Genomic DNA, 22,714 nt, shown 5'->3' on the forward strand with positions numbered 1-22,714 from the left:
TACCAAAAACAATCTTTGTTTTTATTCAACAGCTGTCATACATTTTCTTTACAATTGGATTTTAACTTACATTACATTTTGTATATGTATTTTTTTGTCCTTTAATATACATTTAACAATCATACTCTTGGCAAAACACAAATTGGCCACGTTTATTCTCATTATTGAATATTTGTACCTCATCAGTCTAAACATTGTTAACAATAACATTAGGTAATTTCCCGCTTTGTGGTAACAATAAGGTTTTATTATTATACTCTACACTGAGAAAATGGATGGTAAACTATGAAACAAATGGCCATTAGAGGCCGAAATATCCTCTTTAAGGTTATAGAAAATAAGGTAAACAATGCATGCCTAGCGATGAATTTAAGGTTGTGTTAAAACAGAGACAAGAGTGAAATTATTACCTTTTATACACCTCGGAAACAAGGCCAACATGTAACATTATTTATCTCTTTTTAAAATAAAATAAAAAATCAGCCTTTCACTAATGAGTCTGACGTCCCTATTCTACTTACTTTTTATTTTTTGTCTATTATATTTTGAGCTTTATTAAGTGGTAATTATAAGTAACATTTTCATAACAAGGTTGTGTTTAAGATTTCCATGCTTTTTGTGTACGTGTATGTGCTTTGTGTGTGTGTGTAACTTCTTATGAATCAGTCTCTTGCGTTGTTCCTGAGCTCCCTTCCCATTGGCTGGCCTTGTGGGGGTTGGCGTGATGAGGGGCGTAAGAGGCAACATAAAAGCAGCAAATGTCTCTTGTCCTGCTTGCACACACAAACACACTCGCTGGTTCCCTGTTTGCTGCTGGAAGGAAAGCAGGAGGTGAGGATCCACTTTCTACACCCCGCCGCTGAAGCTCTCACCTATGTGAGTATAAAGACGCACAGACGCACATCCATACAGCGTGTCTAATCCCATCTGAGATAAGGCTGAGGATAAGAGCTGTGTCTGTCATCACGGGAACAGCACCTGCACAGTGACAGACTTGTTGAATGATAGGGCTGTAGTGCTGAGCACAGGGCAACGTTCACATGCTGCTGTTCTGTTTGAGTAAGCAACATTACTAAAGTGATATGTCACCTATATATATATATATGCATAACAGTTTTTCCCCCTAGAAATACAATATTTGTTCCATCAAGTTACTGTAATTCAAAAAAACCAAGTAGAATTTGTCAAGGCACCCTTTTATTAAACTCATTTTTCAATTATAGACATTTAAATCATGGGAAAATAAGTACTTAGGCATTCTGTCCATGACAGACTAGGGTTAGTGGAACTAAAGCTGTATGACTGGCTTAACAGAGTAAGAGGGTCAGTGGTTCATTCATTTGTTTAAAACCAGCCGGCTTATACAAACCAGCTAAGTGGTTCAGAATATTAGTGAATCTGAAATAAAAGACTAAAAGATTGATTAAATAAAACCTCAAAAGCAAAACTGCAAATGACTGTTGACTTATTGGAGCATTCTGTGTCAGATTAAACCAATCCGACAAGAAAACTGTCAGGCAGTTACAACGTGGTTAAAGTTTTAAATTCCTTTTTCCTTCACAATGAAAAATGAAAAGACTTAGCAAACCTGGATGTTTGATTTGATTCCTTGTTTTAAATCTAATTTTGTTACAGCCACAAGTGAGAATGTCCTTTACTAACACACAATGGTTTGTGATAGAATGCATTTATCAAGTTTTCATTTAACAAGTAATATATTTATTTGAAAATAGTTGTGCCTAAATTTCAATGTGCTTCATGTCTCTAAGTGACTAAGGAAATGTGAAAATGTCAATAATACAATTTTATCCAGGTACCACGGTGCAGATTCTTTCATGATTGCTCTACTACTTCTATGTTCAAAGGTTAAATGTCTGGGTTAATGTGTATTTGTGTGTGCTTGCACTTTTCCCATTGTTAAATGGAGAAAAGCCTCATTGACTCCATTATATCGATGCTTGGTTAAATGTGGGATATTTTTGCCGTGGTTTAGCTGAACCATGGATGCTGCAGAGTTTCGGCGCAGAGGAAAAGAGATGGTGGATCATGTCGCCGACTACCTGGAAAAGATTGAGGAACGACCAGTCTACCCAGATGTGGAACCCGGATATCTCCGTTCTTTAATCCCTACTGAGGCACCAGTAGAGCCTGATAGCTATGAGGACATCATGAAAGATGTGGAGAGGGTGATCATGCCAGGGGTGAGTTGCTTTGGATTTGTAAGAAAAACATATGGGCTCTGTTGTTTTTAAATTCTGATTCTAAAAATTAATGCACAACCAGAAAAAATGTGTGCTTAAAGTCCCATTCCAATCATAATTGTATCTATTTGCAAAGCGTATCCAGTGGTCTTTTAATTATGATTTTGTCATTTTTAGACAAAATAAAAAAACCTGGGTCGTTTTCTAGGACATAGAAACCTGCAGAGCGGCAGGAGTTATTGGCGGGACCATAGATATAGATCACTGGGCAAAACGGGTGTGACGTCACCCATAGAAAATGCCTTACCTCCGGCTCCAGGAAAATGAAGCCTTTTCAGTCGCCATTTGGAGCCAGTTTACTGCGATTGGTCCGAGTCGGTCTGAGTCACGTTCCAAGGCCAACCACTGTTAGCTTAAGTGAGCTTGGTCAAAGTCCAGACCGCTTTCACTGAAGGCGGGTCGGGAGAATCTGTCAATCAAACGTTAAAGGTGGAGGCCAGAGGGAACCACATGCTTATACTGAGGCATCTGATTGATCAGTTTATAACTTCAATAACTTGCAATAAAGAAAAAATATCATGAAAAACAAACTAGAATTAGCTAGAAGATGTTAAAAAAAAGGTGTCAGAGCAAGAATGGTTATTCTGACAAGTAGAATGACTAACAGCTGTTTATTTCTCAATCTCTTTTCCAAACTGAATTTTTTGATTTGCTTTTGTTTCACAACAATTTGAATAAAGAAATACCCAGGAATGCAATTTTAATCTTATTTTCTTTATTGATGTTCTCCATTATGAGAACAATGCCACAAAATCGTGTTCAAAACACCAAAAACACAATTTCTATTGGACTGGGTCTTTAAACTGAATTTTGTCAATGTAATTGTTGCACCACTGTTAAGAAGAGGGAAATCTGTATCGCCAACAATAAAAATGTGCTTTTAAAATCTTTTTTTTAATATAGAAATTCTGATTCATGTTCCTATTATAATGTGGATCTAGCTCTTTGGAACACTCAAAAACCAAAAAAAAACTTTTTCCTTTTTTAAGTTTAACATTGATATATAGAACTTCGGATTGATGTTTTTAGGACAAATTTTCTTTTTATTACTGCTAAAAATTATGTTTTGAATTCCAGCTTCTCCAGATATTGCTTTTACATTTGCATAATTTATACCAAAATATTTTCCATAGAAATGTTTTCAACTGAGCTTTTAACAGACTCCATGGATTAACAAAATTCTTACAAAATCAGAAGCTCAATTATAACAGTATTTTTCATTATTGACTGTTTATGGCATTAACCTGATCTAAGTGTGCATGTTTGATCTTTTCCCAGATAACACACTGGCACAGTCCAAACTTCTTTGCTTACTTCCCAGCAGCCTCCTCTTACCCTGCTATGCTGGCTGACATGCTGTGTGCAGCCATTGGCTGTATAGGATTTTCCTGGGTAATAAACAAAAATGCAACAACAAAAAAAGAAAAACGTGTTGTTTTTTTTCTTTGTGTAACTCTATAGTTTATATCTAACTCATATCTCTAGTGGAACTTATTCTTTGGTGCGTCTTCAGGCTGCCAGCCCAGCATGCACTGAGCTGGAGACCGTCATGTTAGACTGGCTTGGAAAGATGCTCCAACTCCCAGAGTGTTTTTTAGCCGGCACACACGGCCATGGAGGAGGCGTAATTCAGGTTAGCATCTTTTTTTTGCTTCTCTGATACAAGTGCAGCTCATATTCAGAACCATCTTAGTGATTCCAGATGGTTTCAGTGCGTGCAATTAGCAAAATGAGTTTTAAATGATTCAAACTGTTAGTATGCATGTACTTATCTTTCTTCTTTTCTTCTTTTTTAAAATCTTTAATGATTTCATTATCTTTTTGTTTTAACCTCTTAAGAACTAGCGTCCACATGCATGGACATCCCATTTTGGGTTATGACACCACATTGCTTAACTGGGTCCTTGTGATTATGTGTGTAGAAAGGTAAGCCTGGGTCTTAAGAGGTTCATCAATTTCTAAATTGTGACTGTTAGAATGAAGATTTTGGCGCAAAAGTGCCATGCCATCAGTTTTTATTAGGGAGGCTGTAATTGAGTAAAAATGAAACTTTAGGGGGCTCATATATCTATGTCAGTTATTAAAGAAGATCAAAAATAACATTTGATACTGCCTAAATTAGAAAGTCTTGGAAATTAGAAAGAAGCTTTTGAGCAGGTCCAGAACTTTGTGACCTCCAAGAAGACCTCTGCTACTTCAAAAATGATCAGAAATGATCAAAGATCAATGGATTGATGGGGATCTGTTCAGGGTGTACTCTGCCTTCACCCAACAGTAGCTGGTTGACTCCAGCAGCCCCGTGACCACAGAAGGGAGTCAGCTGGTTCTGAGAATGGATAGATGGATTTATGGATGAATGGATGGATGGAGAGATGGAGAGATGGATTGTAATTGGACATCAAATCAGTCTGCATGAACCAATCCAAGACCGCATGTTTCTAGTTAGTCTAATAATTCGTTCATCCATTTCCAGTGCTTTCATTTTTTGTTTTTGTGAGTATTTTTATATTAAAAAGTAAAAATATGTACTACTAGTTCAGGTTATCAGTGGAGAATATTATGCAGAGAGATACGACATTCACTAAGATCCGTAAATTCTTTAAAGATACAGATGATTTTCCATTGTTTTTGGACAATCATCCACGCTTTATCCATTCATGAAGTGAAACTCCCTGAGGTCCTTCAAATGACTCAAACACAGTAACTTGACAAATTCCCCTTAATAGCAACCACAGAAAATCTGTTTGCCCTTTTGTGTCAGTCAGAAGGATTATGAAGGTGCTTTTTACACATAAACACTTCAGATTGTCTGTGTTCATAAACAAAGAGGAATTGGGTACAATTGATTTGTTGATGTTTCCCCCCTGTCTGGCTCAAATCTGAGAAAATTGGCAGGAAATTGCCTTTTAATGTGTCATTCTGAGGCAGACAATGGAGACCTGACAATGATGGTGTTGGGATTGTTCCGTGTGAAAAAGGCCAAAACATTGGTTTAGTGTTCCATTGACACAAACACAGGAGCGGTAGCAGAGGATCCGCTCCACAAATGCTTGTGTTTGCGTTTAATAGGATGAGGAATAGTGAAGCATGAGAGTGCACTCTGATGACAGATCATTTCGTGGCTCCTTTTGTGACCACCTGACTATGAAAGTGTGTGTATGCGTGTGTTCATCGGGCTCATCTTGTTTTTTTTCCCCACTCCCCTTTTTTAGTGCAGCTTACCTTCTCACTATGGCAACCAATGAGGCTCTTCTCACTGCAGCAAGGCTAATGAGTGTTTAGACAGCACTTTGCCAGGCTATTATTAAAAACATGGTGTCAATACAAAGGCCGAACTGGATACTTAAAAAATAGAAGCAGCCTCTGGGCTATCATTTGTACTACAAACCCGGGCTTGAGTGCAAGAGTGCGTCATTTTTGTTGGACATCTGGTAATGATATGAAAAGGTTTATTCTTATTGCAAATTGTGTCCTGACCAGAATGCTTTCTTCTTTTTGTCTGACAAAGAAGATAAAATCATAATTGGATATGGATAAGATTTAGTGCAATCTGTGCTCTACTTACCAAAGAAGTAGTCTAAATTTTCTGCACTGGGGAAGTTTGGAAAACCAAACTCTCTTTCTTTCAGTCATATTTTGAGACGTGTTTATGAAAAGTTTTAGTTTATTGCTTAAATATCTGATGACTTGAAAATGTTTCCTGCTCCCACTTTTGTCTATGACAGTGTTCTGGAAACTTCAACACCTAAAGAGTCATTCTGATTGATTTCTCCCTGACGAGAACCCAGTACAAGTCACAAAGTTTTACTTTATGCTTTAGAAAAATTAGACACTGATTTGCATTTAGGTTATTGTTACTATAAGGATGAACATAGGCGAACCATTGTTTTTTCAGGCATTGATATAAAAGAAACAAAAAGAGAGATAAGCTTTTTTTAAAACATAAAATAGTTTACAGCTACGGAGCCCTGGACGTGACATAAGAAAATGATTCTCTCAATTTAGCATTTTGTGCGCACAATTTAGGATTTTGTGTGCAGTGTACAAGATAGCATTTTATGTGCACAAGTTAGGATTTTGTGTGCATGAGTCAGGATTTTTTTTGCACACAAGTTAGCGTTTTGTGCACACAAGATAGCACAGGACTATAGTTCATGTCATTAATATTCAAGCTACCTGTTCACCTGTGCAGTAAATAATTGTTTTGTCTCATAGGACCGTGCAAATACTATTCACGTTTTTATTTATTTCATCTTTTGCCATAACTACATGGAAAAAGTGATGCTTGGTCTAAAATGTGGCCCAGCATACATTATTCAGACATTTTTAATTGGAAGTGATCTATGGTTAACCACCTTTGCTGTTTTTCTTCGTCAGGGCACAGCTAGCGAGGCGACCCTTGTGTCTTTGCTTGCTGCCCGCTGCAAAGCAATCCGACGAGTCCAATCGCTTGACCCGAAAAAATCAGAGGCAGAAATTCTCTCCAAATTGGTTGCATACACTTCAGAGCAAGTAAGTCCAGAAACATATATTTTTTCAACTTTCTTCTTTTTGTTGTTGTTTGTGATGTCAATGATGATCTGAAATAGCTGATCAATAATGCCATAACTCTTCTCTCAACATTCTAGATTATTTGTAAGCAATTTTGCATCCCTAACCCATCTTTTTTTGTACTCCCGAGTGTATTATAGAGGGTCATAAAACTGATTTCAAATAAGCTGAAGAAACTAAAAATAATCTAAAAGAAACTGAAAGACAAAAAAAAGAAACTGAAAATTGTATTTAAAAAGCTTGCAACTGCAGTCTGGTTAAACAGCAGCACACACAGCATCATTGATGGTTACCCGGTAGCGGTAAAAGACTTGGTTCGAAAATAGAGCAGACGGAGGCTCAGTGAGCCTCTATCTAGCTCTGATCAGGTTTACTGCCAGGCTTGTTTTGTGATTTGATTAGGAAGTTGCCTGAGGGCCTCACAGACCTTTACAAAGAGTCCAATTTGTTTTTTTGTTTTTTTTTCTTGCAGTCTCTTTAAGAGCTATGCACTTCAGCCCAGAAAAACGCCTCTTCCTCTGCCCAAAAAAAAATAAGATTGATGGTTATCATCTGGCAAATTTTTTCACCAAAGTTTAGATATTACACAACCAAAGGTTAGATATAAAAAGATCAAATAGAGTTGATTATTGTTCCCCTAACTAGCGTGTCCTGTGTTGCATGAACTGAACTGATGGACATCCTTGTTCTTAAACACTGTGTTCATTTTGGACAAACACACCTGTTTTTGAAAATAGCGTTTGATATAGATGAAGACTATTTGTTAATGACAAAAACCCTTGATCTGCAACATAATGTTTGTTAAGGAAGAATCAAAAGTCCTGAACATGGCCTTCCGTGTACAGGAACACTCTTCAGCTTGAACATAGCATTCCTTGTGAACTATAGACTGTCATGCAATTGTCTGGTGCTTTAAATTTATAAAGATCTGTTTGAAAAAACATGGTCTGGATAGAAATAAAAGAAGTATTCCCTGCTGCATAACCATTTACAATAGAATTGGAAATGGATTTAAAAGTGGTTGGTTTGAAACAAAGAAAAGATACTATAAATAGACATTAGCTTTTAAACATACAGTATGACACATTAATTCTATCAAACTTAATATTGACTTTATACATGATTATTAGCATTTGTAATGATTTCTGTATGACTTATAGTTGATTAGGCTATATTTATAAAATAAATGTTATTTTTTCTCTTTCTCTTCTTTCTTGTGTTTTTTCTTTTAGATTTGAAATGGTTCAGTTCTTAGCAAATAAACTTTTTTTACTGTTATAATGTAAAGAAATGTCATTATATCTTAAATTATTTATTTTTGCTAAATCAGATGTGCTGTTTCTCAACTTCTCATTAAACCTGTTCTTTTCCTATCCTTAGGCTCATTCGTCTGTGGAGCGTGCAGCTCTGATTGGTGCAGTGATGATGAAGAAAGTTCCTACAGACAATCTGTATGCTGTCAGAGGGGAAATGCTTAAAAAGATATTGGAAGAAGATAAAGCTGCTGGACTCATTCCTTTCTATGTAATGCAAACAAAACCACCAAAAATAAAAACCATTTACCACAGTACTAACCAGCAGTAATACAGTTTGCCTTTTCTATGAATTTAACTTATTCAATTTCTCCTGCAGCACCCAGTCATATAGAGTGTTAACGCTGCTGCTGCAATGATGTAATTTAATTTTAAAACATATGTGAATGCCCCAAGGCTTCTGCTGAAAGCAAACATTGTTTCTGTTCAGGCTATTATCTGTCTATTTGGTTATATATAATACCATGTATCTGATCTGGAAATTAAGAACAAACAACACAATTAAATTAAACTACAGAATGAACAGAATGCAAAATTATCTTCCCTATAAAAAAGAAAATGCCAATATTCCTTTTCACATTTTGTGTTTTAGTTCTGTGCGACTCTTGGTACCACTCCATCCTGTGCTTTTGATCACATCGCCGATCTGGGACCCCTGTGTGAGTCCAGCAGCCGCAACCACAAACACTGACTACAGCTGATTGATGAGAGGAAGTGGACATAAAGGCACTATTTGATTTTTTTTTTCAGGTAATCAGGAGAACATGTGGATGCACATTGATGCCGCTTATGCTGGCAGTGCTTTTATTTGTCCTGAATTTAGACCTTTATTAAATGGCGTGGAGGTGAGTAATTCTCAAAAGAAACATTTTCATACTACACACCTTGCAAAAAATGTGTTTTTGATCTATAATATATGCAAACATTTTGGCAACACTTTAAAATAAGGACCCCCTTATTAACATTAGTTATTGCATTATTGCAATCAGCATTATTTAGCTATTGAATTACTTGTTAACAGACACTATATATCATTAATTGTATTAGTTAATGCATTAGTTGGCAGTTAACTACTGGTTGTTTGGTAATGATTAGGTAATGCTTCTGAGGCTATACAGCATTTATTAAGGATAAGTTCGGGCTGAAATCATTAAGCGAAACTTTACTAACCGGCTGCTACTAAACTCCAAACAAACAAACAACCATAGTAACTGATTACTTTGGACTAATATGTTGTTGATGCATACGTAATGCTAAGTGATTGCATAGGGAAACTTTAATTAGTGCGTTGTTATCCATTATGTAAGGTTGAAAAAATAGCAGTAGTTAACTGCCAACTAGCATTAAATGATACACTTAGTAATGCAAAGTAATGCGTAAAAGTGACTATTGACACGTTATTTATTAGTTAAATAATGATTAATTATGCGTTAAAAAACATTAACAAAGGGACCGCTGTAGTAAAGTGTTACCAATATTTCTATGCTGGTTGTCTCACAATTAAATGTGTTTTTTTATATTTGAAAACCAAAATTCAAAGTGAAAATCACTCGTAAACTTACACTGCCTGCTTAATCACATGTGAAATATCTGTCATTACATCCATGAAAGGAAGGACTAACCTACTTGAAAAGGGCAGGAACGTTAATGTCACGGAGGAAGCTTGAAAGACGGAGCAATAGTCCGAACAATCGGAAAACTAGAAAAACCATCAATCTGTCTTTTGAGGCTGCCAACGCATCTGTTGCTTCCCAAGCTGTGCAGAGACGCGGAGATAAGGGCGGAGTAATTTCCTGAGGCTGTAGCAGACCTTTATATATCACTGTTTATTAAACCCACAAGTTCAAACAATGTTACTGCGGAGGCAGACCTGGCTTATTTTCCTTTTTTTTCTGAAAATAATCTTGCACTTTTAATGTGAAAAATAAGTTTCCTGAATAAAACGTTTAAATCTGTTGGATTATTTTTAAGGAAATGAAAAAAATAAAATAAAATAAACAAAAAACAGACACCCCCCATCCCCCTCTAAGATGAAACTGCTGAAGGTTCGGTTGCTAGGATATAAATGATTGACGTAGAGGCAACCGGCTCTATGCCAACTAATAGTCTGAGTCCCAGTGTCTCCCTATGCTGTTATTGCATCAAAGAAGGTAGAGAAAAGGATATTACAAAGATAGCCAACAAAAAGATTGAAACAGATTACAGATTAGGAAGGGAGCGTCTCTCTTTGAGTAAACCCAGCCAGGAGAGGTTTTATTTTGTTATCAATCCTATATGTTTTGTGAAATATTGCCAGGCTGTTGGGCTTTTATTAAAATTTAAAAGACAATATATAAAAAAAACTAAAAGACAATATATATTTATGCTTAACACTTTTGTGACATAGTTGGTGATAATTTTGTTTCTACAACATATAAAAAAAAGACACATACTCCTACTATTATTTTGTTAAAATATTATGTATATTTATTGTAATTATTTTATTTTTCTTTGTTCTTTTAATAGTATGCAGATTCCTTTAATTTCAATCCACATAAGTGGATGTTAATCAACTTTGACTGCTCCGCAATGTGGTAAGCATCTTTTCTCTTTGCCTTTATTTTGCTGCATTTCCACACAACATCCTGCAAAATCAATAAAAATGACATAAGAACACAGGAAGTGTGCCTGTAGATTATGCAATGAGAGTCACTTGAGTATTTTTTTATTTTTTTTGCAAGGACTTCTGTTATGCACCATGTGGTACAATACCCCCACCTGTTTACCCTGCAGACTAATGGTCCAAAAAAGCACTATGAACACTCGTATCAATCTGCACCTTTGTAATTTGTTTTGTAAGAATAGAATAATGCCTTCCACCTGCCATTTCTGTCAGCATTGACAAAACAAGACATGCTCTAAACAAAACGGAAACACTCATAAACCAGAAAATAGCCCACATGGAAGATGCATGTAAAAGGTACCTCCATTGCCCCTTTTCTCGTTTCGGTACCTTTTCCACTGACACATTACATGTTACCCTCAAAGATAATCCTATAGATTAGCCTATACACTTTCCTTATGAGATCATTATTTATGTCCTATTTAATCTAATAATATTACATAAGTAAACGTTTTCTTTAAGTAAGTTTTCAGATAGACGCTTAAAACAACTTGGTTGATCACTCTTATGCATCACCACAGCTAGTAAATTAATCATTACATGTGGATTAGGGAAAAAATTTAAACCATATATTTGAGTGGTATATTATTTGCAATATCATATAAACAAATATATAAATACATTTCTGTGGATTCAATGATAGATAAATAAATAATAAAATTGATATAATGTATGTTTCTTTGCTGTCAACAGGGTGAAGAAGAGAACAGATATCATTGGAGCCTTTAAGATGGAACCACTGTACCTAAAACATGAAAACCAGGAGTCAGGTAAAATATTTTTTGGACTAAAATGATCTCAATCAGTTTTCACAGTCAAGCACATACAAGCAATACCCTGTTCTGTGTTATCCCAGCTCAACTGCACACATTAGCATTTCAAAGACTGCTCAAGTGTTGTGCTACAGCTCTTAGATGCACTGAGCTTCAGCCTAATCATGACAAATATAAGGTCTCATGTGATGCTAGATGGATATATATCAGTGAGAATTGAAGCCTGTGAAGCAAATCAAGAGTAGAGTGACTTTTGGACTCCAGATTGAAAGGTGTTTGGTATTTTAATTAGTTAATTTACCTGTTTGTATTTTAATTTGCTCATTAAGTCCAGTGTGCTGCATTTTTAGTGGCTGGATGGCTCTGTTTGCTGCGTGTCGGACCAGGGTTCGTTTCCCAGGGGTCACAATGAGCTTCATCCAGTGTGGGTCCTTGGGCAAGATCCTTTGCGCTACTGCGCAACTATGTAGCTACAACGGTAGCCCAAGACTGGGTTTCCCTGTGCCGGTCCCCAGCCCGGATAAAACACAGGACTGTGTCAGGAAGGGCATCCAGTGTAAAAATCTCTGCCAAACCAAATGTCCGACTCTGTGGAAGCCTATCCACTGAGGTGACCCCTGAAGGCATATGCCGAAAGGTGAAAAACAACTGTATTTTCAGTTAGACTATTGTTGAGAGGGTCTAAAAGTCTCTAAACATTGAATTTCAAGAACAGGTACCAACTGATTCATTTTTTACATGCACATTTGTGTACTCAAGAAGCAACATCTTGATAATATAGAAAGACAACAAGCAGCACGCATTTATTGAAATCCTAAATCTGTTGTGGTGTAATATGTCTCTGACACAGCTGCCGACGTTCTCTCAATTAGCTGATGGGCTCAGATTTGCTCTGTAATTTCTTTGACAGATTGTTAGATACACGCAAAAAGAGGCAGTTACCTCCCATCACAGTGACGCAGCTCCCAGAAGTCTATGTTCATCCGGCATTCACCCTTCTATCTAATTAGTGGTAATTAGCTCTGCTGACAAATGCCTCCATTGTTCATAATGAGCTACCTGCGGGTAAAGTGGCAGCTATGCTGGTGATGACCAGAAGAAACAGCTGTGAGCGATAACCCGAGATTCAACAAGATATAAAAAAGCCTTGTTGAGATGTATTATTGAAGCAAAAATAATTAGTGATATGTTTCTGCTTCATTATGCTAGCTATGATATACATTAGTCAATCAAATTACACAGTTGGAGGGTGAATAAATCTTAAGTGGTCTACATAGGGATATTTTATTTTGTGCTATGTTCATGTTTACTCACACGCATTCACTATTTTTCTTTGAACAGGCTTGGTCACTGATTATAGGGTAAGATGAGTTATTAATTGCATAAATTATTATATATACATTCCAAAAAAGAAAAAACAAAACAAAACCTCTCTCTGTCATTCTGCAGCACTGGCAGATTCCATTGGGAAGAAGATTCCGATCACTCAAGATGTGGTTTGTCTTTCGCATGTATGGACTCCAAGGCCTGCAAGCTCATATAAGGAAGGTAAGCAACTGACTGATCCAGCTTCACTCAACATTTAAGGGGAAATACAAGCAAAATAACGATGTCTCCTCCATCCCTGAATTTGACTCATGACCTCTATTCATTTTCATCCAGTTGAAGTCCAGTATTTTATTTTATCAGCATGCTCTACCCAGTCAGTTTTGTATAAGTGAAATGACTCGTTCTTGAAGCAACATTTTTTCCCCGATAACTGTTCTTCTTTTTTTTTCCTGCTTTCTCCTAGTTTTAAATCCTTCACGGCTGAATGTTTTTCTCTCCTCCTGATCTTCTTCTCCATTCATGCAGTCTGCTCTGTCAATCCGATGGGTCTGCTTCATGTTTAGTTTCCATCTTAAACTAAGTGGGCAGGAGCAGAGCTCAACCCCGCAGGAATAAGACATTTACCGGACATGTGTCTATTACATCATTTTTCTGTCATGTTTTTCTTCAAACTTATTGGTTTTAAAATGATTCGTTTGAAACCCACTGCAACTTTTTTTTTTTCGTTTTTTCCCTCAAAAATAAAAATGATTGTGTTTGTTAGCTTTGCAAACACCGATAGGCAACCCATGAATAGAAAATGTTGCAATTAAGTAATCAATCTTAATGTCCACAAGCAAAAAAAGATCCACCCAAGTGAGATTAAGAACAAAAAGTTTGACCTTTTTTTGGAATATAGAGTGCACCAGATTGCAAGGTGTATCGTAAATGAATTGTCTATTTATGCCATATAAATGGTGCACCAAACTATAAGGCGCATTAAGCGAGACATAAGAATTGGAGATACTGACAGTCCATCGGTCAGTCCGATTTATTAAAAGCGATCACAGTAGCTCCAGAACCTGTGTGCAGTGCACTACATGTAAAGCCACAATCGAAGCGCTTGCCATGTTGGTCGTGTAAGCGTCTTTACAATACCAGTAACTTCCAACTTTGTTTGCAACATATAAAAAAGACTCATACTCCTAAAACAAACAAAACTGTGACTATGCTAACTCCCAATCTTTTTAGTAACATGTAAAAAAACACTGCTACACATGAGCGTATTCATAATAACACCCAACCTTGTTTGCTACAAAAAACAGACTGATACGGGCAAAAAACACATTACTTGGACTTCGCTAACAAGGTTGGGTGTTAACATAGCCAAGTAACATATTGTATTCTGACTACGCTAACTCCAAACCCTATTAGAAATATGTTTTAAAAAAACCAACACCTCCTAAAATGTCTTCAACATCAGCAAGCATAACCAGAAATAATCCAGATATAAGGTGCTCTGGTTTATAAGGCACACTGTTATTTATTGAAAAAGATTAAGGCTTTTAAGTGTGCCTTATATAGTGCAGAAAATGTGGTACTTGGAATCAAACACTGGAGGTCGGTTGGAGGTCATTTATTTAAAAAACAATGTCTGAATTTATTAAGAGAGAATTGGCATGAAAAGTACAGAAGATGGCCTCTTCACCTTTCATCCAGTGTCTCTTTGATCTTTGGTAAATAATTCATGCCATAGCAGCAGGTTTGATGTCATCCATGCAAATACTCTGAATAAAGGAAATGACATTTACTGTGAGCAATTCTGAGAAAGAGCTATTTCATCCTACCTCATTCCTAATTTTAGACTTTTCCACATGTACATTGTGAAAACCGTCAAAAAACTGAACCCTGGTAAATTTGACAACAGCGCCACCTGTTAAAAATCCTACAAATTACAGCGTTTTGTCTGTGACGAAACAATAGTTTAAAAGGACCGTCTATGGTTGTGTAATGCTGTACACAATACAGTAACATTGTTCAAACCAAAAGAGGCATCATTTATTTTTCCCCTTTACTGAGCATTAAGGTATTTCTTTCTGTCAACATCTCTAAAATATTTTTAAATGTTTTTTTGTTTTTTTTTTATATTAATATTAGTTTTTTTCTTTCATTGTCGTTTGTTTCCACAACATAGTATTTGAACGTTTATATAGTGGGAAAAAGTTGAGCTTTTGAAAATTAATTTCCATTAAGCAAAACAATGCAATAATGAGAGAAGTGCATTTGTGAGTCAATGGGCTGTACACTTCTTGATGAGCTTTGGTGCAGGATAATTTGATTTTTATTTATTTATTGTTTTATTTATTTGTTTTTGCAGCAAGTGGGTCTTGCCAAAGAGTTTGAGAGTTTGGTGCGAGCAGACAAGAGGTTTGAGATCTGTGCTCCTGTTGTCATGGGACTGGTTTGCTTCAGGCTTAAGGTATCAACACATTCTCTACATTTTTCAATATTTCAGTCACATTTAAGCTTTTTTTTACCTGCCATCATAAGAGCCCAATATGCACAAGCGAAGAAAGCAAACTGTAAAACAACCAACAGAGTGACACAACTAACTCAAGTTGGTTGTCCTAATTTGGAAAACTTGACAAATCCTGTCTATATTTCATCAGCACTGCTTGATTTTTTTTCACTTTGCTTTTTTTCTTAGGGCACCAACGAGCTGAACCAAAGCTTGCTGAAAAAAATCACCAAGAGCCGAGAAATTCATCTAGTGCCTTGCCAGCTCTCGGGCAGTTTTGTCCTCCGTCTTGCCATCTGTTCTCGTTCCACGGAGTCCCGCCACATCCAGCAAGCGTGGCAGCACATCACACAGCTCGCCTTTGAGCTTTTGCAGGAGCACCATCATTGACAACAAGTTGGCTGGTTTGGCTTGTGCTCCCTTCAAACAGAACCAAAAATTGGACAGGTTTATGAAGCATGCTGATTTACTAAACTATATGGAAAATTCACTGATTAGTCTGCAAAGTTATTTTTGCATATATCTTTAAAAATGATTATGCAATTAAGAGCAACTTAAAATCAGAGGAATAAAAATGAAAAAGCATGGCACGTTTCAGATTTTGAATCTGCCGCTTCTCCAACCTTTGTCTTAGGTTCTGTCTATCACTGTTTAGCAACAACGTCATTGTCTTAATCATAGTGCACTTATCTCCATGCAGACTCAGATTTGCCATTTCTGTATTGTAGGCTTTGAAGGTTTTGACTGTAGTGGATTATTTTGCACAGAATTAATTGTAAAACTTGAATGAACATTTAAAAGCTGACTTTCTCTCTTCTGCTGTTGGTGTTGCTTCCAAAGAAACATGGAAGGCGTTGTAACCTTTGTGCTATCCTAGGCACTTTAACATTGGAAGTTGGGTCATCTAGACCCCACAAGACAGTGTGCTGAACCTTTTCTCTTCAATGATTTGTGATCTTCACTGGTGTCCATGGATTACATGAAATTCTCTTCACCTTTATCCACCTTTGTCATGGTAGGGAGAACAATGCAAGGGTGGGGTCATAGGATAGCACAAGGGTTAAGTTGACAATGTAAAAAAAAGTGTTTTACATGATCAGTAGAATATCCAAGTGCAATATGTGTTTATGCCCTAATCTTAAACAATATAAACTCTAAAATTTATAAATTTCTATTTCAAAAATTACCTCTTTATAAAAATAAAAAACTGACAGAATAAAGTCCCTTTATGGTGAACACTCCCTGACTCCACAATGTGTAATTTCACTTTAATGCTTTTTTTGAATTGTTTTTTTGATTTTTAAAATTGGTCATATCTCCGCTCGAATACTGTCAAAATATTTATAGAACAGGCTGCACAAGAAAATTAATGATTCTCTTGTAAATTATTAATAATGTTTCTCCGCGTCTGTCTGCTTGGAGATGTATAAAATGTGGCATGTCATCACCGCACCTCCCGCTTCACACACTTGATCGAGTATTTCCTGTTCAGGTGTTTCCTCCTTGGCTTGCCTGTGTGTTGTATCCAAATCTGTGAGATTGCTTCAATAAAGTCTGCTGTAGTCTGCGAGAGGTGTCTGATTTCTCGTGAAAAATGAAGACTCACATTTAGAGTTTTCTGCTGTCTTGCAATGGAGCTGCAGGGTTGTAGCTACGAGACCACAAGTTTAAGCAATAGATCAGTAAACAAATAGATAAATAATAAATGTAAGTAAAGCTTTTTTTGCAATGAAACATGAAAACCTTAAAAGAACCCTCAAAAGAAAATGCTTCAATTACAGAGGAAAGGCAAAGAAACTCTGTCTGCAAATATTATTAAGGCTTCAGGGATGCACTTTTGCCATCAAAAAACATATCATTTTTAGTAGTCACAATTACATAGTTGTGCAGTTTTTTTACGAGTAAAACATGCACTTCTTGACCTGAACATTTATGTGCTCAGTGTAAGTGTGAACTGATAAACTATGATGCAGTTGTATATTTTTTCTCAAAATTTCATTCAGACACAGTGTTGCAGTTGAAGCCTCAGTCACAAAAACTTGTACCGGGGTTGACCTTTAACCCTTGTGCTATCTTAGATTACCCCACCCTTGCATTGACATGTTCTCCCTACCATGACAAAGGTGGATAAAGGTGGAAAGATCTCATGTAATCCATGGACACCAGTGAAGATCACAAATCATTGAAGAAAAAAGGTTCAACACACTGTCTAGTGGGTCTAGATGACCCAACTTCCAATGTTAAAGTGCTTATTATAAAAAACTCTACAAAAACATTGGCAATTCCGTCTCCAGGTCTGGTTCACGAGATCGTGAAAAAGATTCTTCTGGTACTGAAAAGTTCACTACCTCTCTGAGAGCTTTCTGTATGACAGCCACGTTCGTTGTGTTTCTGGGTCTCTGTGACCCACTTTGAAGTCTCGCTGTCCTTCATTATCGAGAGATAGGAGAGTAAAAAAAATTAGGGGCCCTATTTACTATTGTCGCCGTGAAAATAAGAAAAATATCACGGGCTCCAGCAACCCAGCGGCCCCAGCAGGTTAACAAAATAGATTGAAGTTTAGGGCAGAAGCCCTGTCATTGGATGTGTATTCAAATGATCGTTTCACTGAAAACGACACATGCCCAAAGTCCCTGATTGGTAGACATGATGCGGCGACCCAGACAAAATTCAGATAATTGAACTCTGGCCACGCCGCCTAATTCACGCCGTGCAGCTTAATCACGCTGTCTAGACCTTCGTGCTGCAGGGCCTCAGATTGCGTCTGTACCATTGACTTAACATTAAAACATTAAAACCTCTGCTGTGAATCACGTTCTGTGTGAACGGAGCTTTAGAGTGCTTTAGGGTTTTGACTTGTCTGGGCCTTTAGAGGGTCGTAGAGGAGGAGCAGCTGCATCTTCAGGTTGTGTCACACAGCCACTACGTACATTTTGCGTACATTCATACGTGAATATAAGTGGAAAAAGTGAGAAAGGTTGTGATCTTTGCTTGATATTTTCACAGATGTATCACAACGGACGTACTAGTAAACCGCACAAGGAACACTTAAATCAACATAGAACATGAACCATGGGTGATTATTGCTGTTTATTTGCAATTCATTAGTGATTCGTGTGTCAGTTGTGTAATTTTAACACGATATGTGCGCCATATCCGTGATATAAAAGTTATGCATCGGTGGTAGATGCATGAAAAGTCTTTTAGACACACATGGAACGGTCATCGAAGGCCACAAATTTGCCTATCTATCTTGCAAAAATAATGCACAATTGCTTAAAAATTATGTTACAATTGCAGATAAACTACATGAAATACGCATAAACTGCATAATTCTCAACTGACCAAAAATGTTGAACAGCTCAAAACTGAATTCACGTAAAGACCTGTCGGCTGAAACCCTCAATGGACGCCTGACAACCCATTGACGAATGACGAACGCAAGAAACACTTATGAATAAATCAGACAGAAGATCTTAATTTAATACGTTAAATATTTGCAAAATGTACATGGTGGCTGTGTGACACTGCCTTTAAGGGGAGTGCAGGTATGTCTCGTGGTTCCCTGGAGGCTCGTACAGCCACCTCAAAGTGAGTTATTATTAGTGCGTGCATGTAACTGTCGGGTAGATTACTGTCACAGTGCTGACAAATGTCTGAGTTACTGAGACCCATCTTGAACATCCTCTGTCCAGTGTAGTAAATTCTGTGTAGAGTTTTAAAATGGATTAGCTGCAGATTTGGACTTTTTGTCAGTTTAAAGGTGTTTAGACAAAGTTCTGACCAGAAACTTTCATCTGTGCTGATGCTCAAATCTGCATCCCCATTTTGTTGTTGGAAGGGAAATATTATCATCTAAATTACATAAAAGTTTGTATATTTTGGATAGAGTTTTATTCATTGAGACCATAATCAGAGTGGTAACTACATATCGTAGCTTTAAATCATTGTCTCTGTATTTAAACTTTATGGTAATAATTGATTTAAGTTGCTGATATTCCAAGAAGTTATTTATTCCATGTTTGTCTTGAAGTTCCTGGGGAGTTATGAATCTTCTATCAATAATTATGTGCTCTAGTTGTTTTACGACCCCTGCTTGCCAAGCTGGGAAGTGAATCATTTTTTTGTTTATAAGGATGTCTGGGTTGTTCCAGATGGGTGTCATTTTGCACGGTTGAATTGATGATTTTGATATTTTGAGAAATTCCCACCAGGCTGTTAAAGTGGCGTTTATATTGATACTTTTGAAACAATCCCGTTTTTTAACTGTTTGGCTAATAAATGGTAGATCTGACAGGTTGATCTTTCCACATAACGCCTGTTCCAAGTCTAACCATGAGTTGGTTTCTGGATTATTTTTTAACCATTTTAAGATGTATTGTAATCTATTTGCAAGAAAGTACTTGTGGAAGTTAGGTAATTCTAATCCTCCACAGCTTTTTGCAGATTTAAAGTTTTTAGACTAATTCTTGCCGGTTTATTCTTCCATAAAAAGCTTGATATGGATGAGTCTAATGTTTTGAACCATTTTAGTGGCGGTTGTGTGGGAATCATTGAGTCGAGATAATTAACTTACACGCATTTCTGACATACGAGTGATGCTGTCACAAGGTGCATTACTTCACACTCTAGCATGCACAAGATGTGCAGGTGATAAGATCCTGTAGGATGCCCAAACAAACTGCCCAGGTTGTCTAATATCTTAGTTTCTAACAGTCAGGCTGTGTATAATTATCTCATAAACAGCACGTACAGGCCCCTTGCGTATGCAATATTTAAAAAATGGTAAAAAATAGAAAAATCCAATCGTCGTGCCTGCGTCTCACAAACACTCTTAAAACATTTGGGTTATTTCTTCAACTCAATTCTCTGGTTATTCATGTTTTCAGGTTACTTTTTGGAGCGATACAAATTATTTGGGTAATAATGGTTTCATTTAAACCCATTTTATGTTGTTGTTTTTTTTGTTGAAATAAGCCATAAAAATGTCAGTCCCTTTTTAAACTGTGAGTTGGGTTAAAAAAAAAACCAACTTAATAATAATAATAATAATAATAACTTATATAATAATAATAATAACTTGAGTTTTTTTTAACTTTACAGTTGTTAGTGTTCACTTTACTCTTTCCCTGCATGTTGTTCAAGTGTTTGGTGGGATCTGTCCCCTGTAGCATGCCTGTAACCCTTGTGCTATCTTAGATGACCCCACCCTTACATTGACGTCTTATCTCTACCATGATAAAGGTGGATAAAGGTGAAGAGGATTTCATGTAATCCATGGACACCAGTGAAGATCATTGAAGAAAAAAGGTTCAGCACACTGTCTAGTGGGGACAAGATGACCTAACTCCCAATGTTAAAGTGCCTAGGATAGATCAAGGGGTAGAAAAACCTTTTCTCTCTACGGGCTCACTAAGGGGTCTACCATCGTGAGATTTAGTATGGGCCACTAAATTAGCTAATTTTTTACCCACAGGGCCTGTATCCAACCATAAGGGTAGTTGAGACTAATGGGTAAGTAACTTTTCCACACATTACATGTTCTAATTGCATTATCAAACTATGTCACAATAGACAGCTTTTTAAAAGCTTGTTTTCTGTAAGCTTTTCATATTTTTCGAAAGAAACAATACCTATCATACCTAACCATTTGCAAACATTATCTGTAGAAGAAACAATACCCGTCACTATAGTCTGCTTTATTTTCTTGCCTCAAATGACATCAGTCCTCAATAATGTACTTTTGAACAGTATCTCCATTACTGCACTCTCCAAAGAGGCTTTTAGAAAGGCTTGTCCCCAATTATGATGAAACATTCATTTGAGCTCTTGAGGCAGGACAAAGAAAACATTATGAACCACTCAGTGCCGCACAGCTATTTTACAGAAAGTGTAAACGATATTTTAAGCATTTTGTCCACACTCAGTCTAGTGGGACAACATATGTAGTGCACAGTTTGCTCACTAGAGGGCGCCAAGTTATTTGAAGTTCAAACATCTCAAAGCACTTGTGACCTGCTTTACATTTATAAAATGCAAACATTGCTTACTTCATGATTAAAATACATTTTCTTAGTGTAGTGTATAGTAAACTGATATTTTGTTTTACTTTAAAATGACAAACTGTTTGAAATGATTATTATTTGTTTGGCTGCACTTTAACTGATCACATAGGATTATTCATTTGACAGTGATACAATGTAATTGATCGATGCAGTAGGCTGTGTCTTGCCAATAACAAGCAGACATACACATCACCCCATGGAGCACTAAACAGCTTTAAATGTTTCCCTCAAACCACAGAAAAACTGAGCTTTCAGCTTTAAAACTGAGTCTGAAAACACCCAACTTTGCACATTTTACAGCAATAAACAAAAAAATATTTTAAAAAGAGCTGATTTCAACGATGTAATGGGGAAAAAAATTCCATTAGGCTCATTTTATGAATGTCAACTTTCAGACCAGGCATCAATATCTGAGCTCTTGTATAAAATCAGCCTCCAGTCTTCTGTTTAAGGAAATGTGTTAAAAGCTTACCCCAGATGCTAATTTTCACTAGGGAGGCATCAGATGGGAAAACATTACAATCTAGCAACCATCAGCTGGATCTGGAGTCACCTCACTGATCATGTTACAGCATCAGCATTTAGAGTCTCTGGCATACTTAATGCAGTTAACACAAATACTTCTAATTCTATCAGGATAAGAGTTTCCTTTGTGATAATTCAATAGCGGGATGTTAAGTGTTTCGCAATTTCAACATGAAACAAATAAAGTTTTAAAGTAGCTTGTGTCTGAAGGTCTCTGAAGTCACTGTTAGTTATGAGAAAGGGGATCAGGTTTTGCTATGACAGAAATCAGATTGTGTACTTAAGAAAACACTAAAGGTGGTGCATAAGCAGAATGAAAGTAATCAACCAAAGATGGAGATTTTTATTTAACGGGAAATACCACCAAGTGACAAAAAATGCCAAGAAACAAGCTAGGTTCAGAGGATAAAATGTAGACTGATAAAATTTGGTAATGTGGAAGATAAAAAACAGGCAAAGAGCTGACTGGAGTAACAGAGAAAAATAAGTCAATAAATGTTCAAATTCAATTAATCAAAAGATATATATATATGTATGTAAATCTGAATTTACAACTCATTTCATTCATTTTTTCATTCATTCATTGATTTGAAAAAAAGAAAAGAAATGAATGATATATATATATGTAAGTAAATATGAATTTACAACTATGAAATACATTTCAAATTGCAAAAGCCCATCCAGAAAATAGAAAGCCATAAAACATAAAAAGAGACTCTGATCTCAAAAGAGTACTTT

At 36.5% G+C, this 22,714-nt stretch overlaps 1 protein-coding gene across 2 annotated transcripts; it reads left to right on the top strand.

Moving 5' to 3' along the window:
- Positions 1-719: 719 nt before the first annotated feature.
- Positions 720-16,956, top strand: ddc (dopa decarboxylase). 2 transcript variants are annotated; one of them, XM_011485023.3, is made up of 14 exons: positions 720-876; positions 1,994-2,201; positions 3,540-3,653; positions 3,775-3,894; positions 6,639-6,773; positions 8,193-8,336; positions 8,718-8,784; positions 8,876-8,970; positions 10,631-10,698; positions 11,481-11,557; positions 12,902-12,921; positions 13,010-13,108; positions 15,246-15,347; positions 15,576-16,956. In XM_011485023.3, exons 2-14 carry the CDS (start codon positions 2,001-2,003, stop codon positions 15,774-15,776), a joined length of 1,443 nt encoding a protein of 480 aa, XP_011483325.1. In that variant the 5' UTR covers positions 720-876; positions 1,994-2,000; the 3' UTR covers positions 15,777-16,956. The 2 variants fall into 2 exon arrangements, with proteins under 2 accessions (XP_011483325.1, NP_001153917.1); NM_001160445.1 differs by lacking the exon at positions 720-876 and having other exon boundaries at positions 2,000-2,201; positions 15,576-15,820.
- Positions 16,957-22,714: the final 5,758 nt, after the last annotated feature.

This window comes from Oryzias latipes, chromosome 16 (assembly GCF_053564925.1).
Source record: "Oryzias latipes strain Hd-rR chromosome 16, Olatipes_Hd-rR_3.1".
NCBI lineage: Eukaryota > Metazoa > Chordata > Actinopteri > Beloniformes > Adrianichthyidae > Oryzias > Oryzias latipes.